The 7499-nt window shown below is 39.7% G+C and overlaps 1 protein-coding gene across 4 annotated transcripts in view; it reads right to left on the reverse strand.

Moving 5' to 3' along the window:
• Positions 1-165: 165 nt before the first annotated feature.
• Positions 166-7499, reverse strand: part of ctdspl2b (CTD (carboxy-terminal domain, RNA polymerase II, polypeptide A) small phosphatase like 2b) — a 17663-nt gene continuing 10329 nt past the window's right edge. For all 4 annotated transcript variants that reach the window (XM_046032660.1, XM_046032661.1, XM_046032658.1 and 1 more), the window contains exons 7-13: positions 6059-6170; positions 5868-5954; positions 4727-4789; positions 4553-4632; positions 4210-4336; positions 3429-3524; positions 166-3301 (exon numbers count right to left, since the gene is read on the reverse strand). In XM_046032660.1, coding sequence (XP_045888616.1) covers positions 3236-3301; positions 3429-3524; positions 4210-4336; positions 4553-4632; positions 4727-4789; positions 5868-5954; positions 6059-6170 — 631 coding nt within the window. In that variant the 3' untranslated portion in view covers positions 166-3235. The remainder of the gene's footprint in view (positions 3302-3428; positions 3525-4209; positions 4337-4552; positions 4633-4726; positions 4790-5867; positions 5955-6058; positions 6171-7499) is intronic.

Consider the following 7499-nt stretch of genomic DNA (forward strand, 5'->3'; position numbering starts at 1 on the left):
CAAACCCAGGTGAAATTACTTAGTTTAGTCTGTTCCTATTACTGTACCTAAAGACAGGGAAATATATTCAGCGATACAGCTATCTTTTCACTTATAAAATTCCTTTTTTCCTATGAATTGTCCCACATAATCTCAGACAGTTTAGAGAAATAAAAACAAAGGGCATGCAAGAGGTTTTTAACTTTAAAACTTTGTTTCAGAAATTCAATGTAACTGTATATACACTTTACAATAGCATATAGCCTGATGGCTAACAAAGATGTCTTAAAACATTTTTAAATACATCTTCAGCACAAATAGCAATTCTTGCAAGTAAAATGGCTTAACGGATATTGAAAAAAGAAAATCATTAACACGACTGCTCATTTCTGCAGAAAAAGTGCCATGATTAAAATTTAATTCAGGACTTTCCCCACAAAGCAAGCTGTATTCTCTACATGCTAAGTTTTAACAGTTCAGTAACATTGCGCTAAACTAAACATAGATATTTGTAAGAAAAAAAAAACACTCCATCTGAAGTAAAGTTAAATCTTCATTAATACATTTAAAAAGTAGATATGACATGCCTTTTGAAATCAAAAATACAAAAGATTTTCCTTACTTTAAGGATTTTTTTTAAAACATGAAGCTGCATGTATTGTACAACACTGAAGTGTACAATAAACTGGTAATGCACATAAAAATGAGCTGGATGAAGAGTATCAAATGCCTCCCACCCATCCTTCAGGAACAAGCCATGGCTGATAATTATACATAATCACACAGCCCACTGAGCAGACGAGCACACCTGGGCCACATCACACACTCAAGGTGAGGCTAGCATAGTAAAGCTGGCAGTCAGGATGGTGAGAGGTCATAGGGGTAAGGGAGGGGCTACCATAGTGGGACCTCAAGACAGGTTTCCTCTTCCATGCACACTGTTCTTGCCTCCTCTGCTTCTCATCTATCTGTTCGTGTTGATGAGGAGGGAACACAACAAGGAATCTGGAAAGACAGTCAAGACTTCACCCCGTGTACAATTTACATTCATAGTCTGGACATGTGTACCCACAACATAACGTCTGAGTAAATATTGTGCCCTGTAATAACTTTACTTGAATACAAACAAATTTCTGGAAAACTTCGGGGCGGCGGGGGGCAAAGACAGGCAGGCGCTGAACATATAGAAACCATCTCTGAACAGAACCTGCGTTAAGTGAGCAGCAGGGATTTTTTGGGCAGGGCACAGCAGGATATTCACCTGGCATTTACTCGTAGGGGAAGGGGATCACAGTACACAACATATACGGCACACTGAAAAAAAGAAAAAAATAAGGGAAGGGGTGGGTGTCAGTATCTGCAGAGCTTTGAGGTCTGATTGTCTCTTTCCATCTAAGCATTTTGGGGGTGGAAGGGGGGGGGGGGGATATGCGATGTGAGGAATCTTATTTATGGCACTGTACAGGCAACCCAGACAAATCCAAACACTCACATTTGCTTTAACATAAAATGCACTTTGATTCAAACAGAACGGAAAGTGAAAAAAAGTTCAACATTGCATGCCAAATTGTCACAGAGATTCAAGTTAAACTCTTGAGGGTTTGGGGCGATGACAGAAGACAGGCATTTGAGCTTCCTGTCTTTACCTCCCAGGTTTAGGCTAGTAAAGGATGCCAACACAACATCTACATTTGTGCCCACCACCGTTTGTCTCGCTATCAAGTTGAAACAACAGAGGAGATGAGTGTCAGTTTGGCTTGAGTGTCCAGGCTGAAATCGGGGCAGATACACATTCATATAGTTACCATTCTTAAACACAATGCTTTAAACTGCGCTAAACGTAAAATGAAAAAAATAAACAAAAGCTTAAAAGTACAAAGTAAAAAGTATTAAAAACAGGTAGAGGAGCAGTCAGTGAAGCTGACTGTTACAACAGTATGTTGCTGGTGCCAGATATGGCTGGTACAGGGTCTGGCCATAGATTTCTACCATGGGTAGACTTCATGACACACTGGCAGAGATGTGCTACATTAGTCATAATGCTACTGATATAGCCATCAAATTACACATTACAACTAAAGGAAACAAAACTCTGATTTAGCCAGAATACTTGATTAGGAGCAAAAGACAATACTGATTATAGACAAATGACAAATCAGATACTATTATTAAAGAATGGTTAACGTTGACACATTTGAAAATGAATGCCCTCAAACCTTTACAATGTGTCAGATTTACAGGTAAGAAGATTCTTAATTCTAACATTTAATTAAAGGAGTCATGTGTCCACAGTGAAGCCAACACATTGCTTTTTAAACCTCTATTTGTTAGAATGAAAACTATGATACTTGAAGTCTTGGAGTAATTCCATTTCATTTGACTATGCAGTGGACTGTCTTCATTAATAAGCACCCATGTTCTCCTACATTAATAGGAAAAAGGCTTACAATAAAACTTACATAACCCCTTTTAAAATATCATATTTTACAAACAGAAGTAAAACATTTTGAAACGCTATCTTTTTTTCTTTTTTTTTAAACAATGAAACACCAGTTTTACCAGAAAAAAACTGCAACCAACAATAGAAACTTGACTCAGCTACAAGGAATGCATATGATTTTAAAGGCTACAGAGTTTAGGTTTGCCTAACACACCAAATCAGTGTGTGTGTGTGTGTGTGTGCGCGTGCGCGCGCGTGTGTGTGTGTGTGTGTGCGTGTGAGTAAACATACACACATGCACAGACTGATTTACAGGCCAGTCGTTCCTGTTGAAAATGATCTGTAGCCACAGAGTGTCGTTATTCATCAGTGTCAACAGCGTGAGCACCAGGGGTTGGTTTGGTTTCAGGGACTCAGTCAGGGCAGAGTTCCTCTTTACCAGGTGGCATTTTCGTTTCCACTAACCCAGCACCAAGACTTCAGAATTTAGCGTGGAGGAGATTTCCGGCTCCACAGCTGGAGAGTCAGTCAAAAAGAGGAGTTTACCTGGGCTTGTTCATGGTGTGTGTAATTTCATCTATACATTTAGAAAATTTCACCCAGATCTTTAAAAATGTTTTCCTTGTTGTTTTTTTGTTTTTTAAAAAGCAACTGAATTTAAAAACAAAAAATGAACCCAAAAATAAGGGGGGAAAAAAGGCTAAAATTTTAAGAGTAATGGCAATGTTGTAGTTTGTAATCCAAAGAGGAGCTTTTTACACGCATGTTGTTTTCAGTCTTTTCATGCTGTCCCGTTCTGACAGACTGTGGTCAAGTTCAATCAGGGGGCAACAGGTCGTGAAGCCGGAACCTCTCCCGAACGTGCGGCCGCACATCCTCATTCTGACGAGCAGGAGAACCATGACAGGAGGAGATTAGAGGAACATATTAGTTTACATTTAGCGAAATAGTTTAATAATACAGTTTGTTGTAGCTTCTATAATAGCTATTGAGCGACAGGACATCTTACCATCTCAACCAACTTCTCCAGGAAGGGCACCAGTTTCAGCAACTCATTGTCATTCTTGTCCATGAACCAGCTCTCTATGGGAATTCCATTGGACAACTGTGGGGACAAAAAACAAATCACGATCACAGGAGTCTTGTGACTCGACTCCAAATGATCGCCTCCACTGATGTTGAAAGAAATCAATATACTTTTTTTCTACAAACCAACGAGCTTTATCACACAACAATTGCTGATCGCCTCACTCATTAGATATTAATGAGTGAGGCGATATGTTTAAATGAATTGATCACACGTTGAAATGTGTGTCAGTATCTGTCTGATTCGGCGCAGCAAGTTACACTGATTCATCGGCCACATCCTATGTTTGCTTTGTGGTAATTATTCAGAGCAGCAGATGGCACTGTCGGGAAAACATTTAACGGTTTACAAAGAGTGAGAAGTGGAGCGAGAAAATTTGCTGAAGTTAGTTTGATAATCAACACTTGAGTTGAAGTCAGTTTAAGGTTTGTTGAGACCAGCTGTATTTGTGTAGAAACTCCATGTTGTTTGCATCAATGAAAGATCAGACAAGAGTTGGTTTTAAAAAAAAACAGAAAAAAGAGGTCTACCTCATCCTGTGGATAAAATCTACATTTCTAGGGCAAAAACCCTGAATAGGAACATTAAAAGTAATTTTATTCCGTTTTTAATTTCCTAAAGTTTGTTTCCCTTTGGCTGACTATGCCTGTTGATAACCAGATAACAGAAAACCTCCAGTGTTTTGCTCTGTTTAGGTGTTCACCTGATATGCGAAGGCTTGTGGTGAATTGTCGATGATGATGGTCTTTGACAGATCTCTGCCTAAGATGTTGAGGTCCTTGATGTAGTTTCCCTGGACACAGACACAATGCTCACGAAACAATCTGTGTCTACAGTTACAGTAGGGAATGAAAGGAAAGAAGGGGAGGAAAAAAAATAAATAAAAATCAGTGACAAGATCAAAGCAATCAATAATTCAGAAAAAAACAACACCACTGACAGCAGCACATGCAACACTGATGCTGAACACAGCTTTCATTCAGGCTTGCATCAGCTTTTGAGGTTCGCTGTGCTATTATAACCGACTAATACAAAACACAGCGTACCTCACTAGCTGCTTTTTAGGATCCAAGATGTTGAGCAGTTTGTCTGCATACACCTTTTTAGAGGCTGTAAAAAGGATGATCTAAAAAATGAAAAGGAGAAAATAAAAAGGTCAGTTTTTGTTCAGATCAGATGCAATTAGGATTAATTAACAGGAGTAACCAGGTAACATTTACCTCATAGATTTGAGACATGCGTTCCAAAAACTCTCTAAAGAACGGCCTTAGACGCACATACACCTGCGCATGACAACAAAACATTGGTAAGCAAATATTTATGATCAACACAAACAATGTTCACTGCAGGTCATCAAGTGCTATAACATACGACTTAACAAAATTGTCTTCATTTTAGTATGTCGTTTGTTGAATAGGATAGTTCCACTTATGAGATATGTTAGTCTATTTTTCAAGCACACTTTACTCAAAGGAAGGATTTTTACAAATGGGATTTTATCCCCCTCTAGTGGCATCATCTAATACAGTGGTTCTTAACCTGGGGGTCGGGACCCCCCAGGGGCTCATGACCTGGTTCCATGGGGGTTGCGAGAATGCTACTATATAGACACAAAAATAGAAAAACAATAACTCAAAAATAACTAGATGGACTATAGTTGCGAATGGAATCACTTTTGTGTGGACACTGTAAATATTTTACTGTTTAATCCAGTAGGTGGCGGTAATGCCAACCACTATAAAAATGCCAAAGAAAAATAAGGCATGATCAGACAGAAAGCGCTTTGCAGGTTCGAAAACGCGAGACGCACAGCAATGCCTTTTCTCGGTTGAATTTGGAAAAGAGCAAAGCACTATGTTTTTTTATGTTGCTAGGCAACCACCGAATCAGCTGTCCTGTCAGTCTAATCAAAGATTATAGCGCCACTGATCTGTAATCTTTGGTTTGCTCCTAAGTAATAACTGTCATATTAGCAGAAACGTGATCACAACTCACAGTTCTGTGTCTTGTTGTTAAAAACATCTGCCAAACTGAGGGCGCCTGCTCTGGCACTGTTTGAGTGTGAGAGGTAAACACGCAGGAGACAGGGAAAGGGAGATCCGTGTGGGCACATGAGACCCTCGGAAAGAGGAGACTCCGCTGGCAGTACCAGGTACTTACCAGGGGCTTCGTCTTAATGACGGTCAGTTCAAGTCTTATTTTAGGATGAGTCGGAGACACTTTTCTGCCTTCGCTCAGAGCGCTCCTTCAAAAACGCAAGGCGAAGTATTTTGAACCTCAAAAAAGGGTCGGACTGCCAGAAAGGTTAAGAACACCTGAGCTAATAAATATGGGGAAACATTCCTGAGAGAGAACACTTACCTGGTAAATGACATCTTGAAAGAGGACTGGGAAGGTAAGTGCCGCATCCTCCAGTTCATTTAGACTGCAGTGGACCAACGTTTCATCCTAAAGAACACAGAAAATACTTCTCAAAACTTATGACTCTTTCAAAACATCATCAAAACACAGGCCTACGGATAAAGAATGTGTTGGTGTAAACTGTAACTAACCAGGTCTAGGACCAGAGAGAATTCAGGCGTGCTGCGTGTCTTCAGTGGCAGGGCTGGCTTACGGGTGAGCTGCTCTTCTGTCAGTGGAGGGACGTGCTTGATGAAGAAATACCTTTAAATCAAAAACATCACACATACAGTCCATTAAAAACATCAATATAAACTCCAACTGTCGCATACAGATCAGTCGTATTCACACTCACTCTATTCACAGTACTTTAAAGTAGCTGTAATTAAACCTCTTTTGAAAAAGCCCAAACTTGATCCAGATGTTTTAGCCAACTATAGACCTATATTTAACCTTCCATTTCTCTCTAAGGTCCTGGAGAAAGCAGTTGCTAAACAGCTGTGTGACTTTCTACAGAGCAATAGTTTATTTGAGGATTTTCAGTCAGGATTTAGAGCTCATCATAGCACAGAGACAGCACTGGTGAAAATTACTAATGACCTCCTCATTGCATCAGACAAAGGACTTGTCTCTGTACTGGTTTTACTAGATCTTAGTGCTGCATTTGATACCATTGACCATCAGATCCTATTACAGAGACTGGAACATTTCATTGGCATTAAAAGGAACCGCTCTAAGCTGGTTTAAGTCCTATTTATCAGATCGAATTCAGTTTGTACATGTTAACGATGAGTCCTCCATGCACGCCAAAGTTAGTCATGGAATTCCACAAGGATCTGTCCTCGGACCAATCCTGTTCACTTTATATATGCTTCCTTTAGGCAATATTATCAGGAAATATTCCATAAACTTTCATTGTTATGCAGATGATACTCATCAGTTAGCTAAACTTCAAATGTGCCTTCAGGATGTTAAAACCTGGATGACCTGTAATTTTCTAATGTTAAACTCAGATAAAACTGAAGTTATTGTTCTGGGGCCCAAGCACCTCCGTGACGCATTATCTAAAGATATAGTTTCCCTTGATGGCATCGCCCTGGCCTCCAGCACCACCGTGAGGAATCTTGGAGTTATCTTTGATCAGGACATGTCGTTTAAGTCTCACATTAAGCAAATTTCAAGGACCGCCTTTTTTCACCTACGTAATATTGCGAAAATCAGAAATATCCTGTCTAAAAATTATGCAGAAAAACTAGTCCATGCATTTGTTACTGCTAGGCTGGATTACTGCAATTCTTTATTATCAGGCTGCTCGAAAAAGTCCATTAAGACTTTTCAGCTGATCCAGAATGCTGCAGCACGTGTTCTGACAGGAACCAGGAAAAGAGATCACATTTCTCCTGTCTTAGCTTCTCTACATTGATTCCAGTAAAATCCAGAATAGAATTTAAAATCATTCTTCTTACCTACAAAGCTCTTAATGGTCAGGCACCATCTTATCATAAAGAGCTCATAGTACCTTACTACCCCACCAGAGCACTGCGCTCCCAGAATGCAGGGTTACTTGTGGTTCCTAGAGTCTCCAAAAGTAGA

Source organism: Micropterus dolomieu, linkage group LG20, assembly GCF_021292245.1.
Source record: "Micropterus dolomieu isolate WLL.071019.BEF.003 ecotype Adirondacks linkage group LG20, ASM2129224v1, whole genome shotgun sequence".
NCBI lineage: Eukaryota > Metazoa > Chordata > Actinopteri > Centrarchiformes > Centrarchidae > Micropterus > Micropterus dolomieu.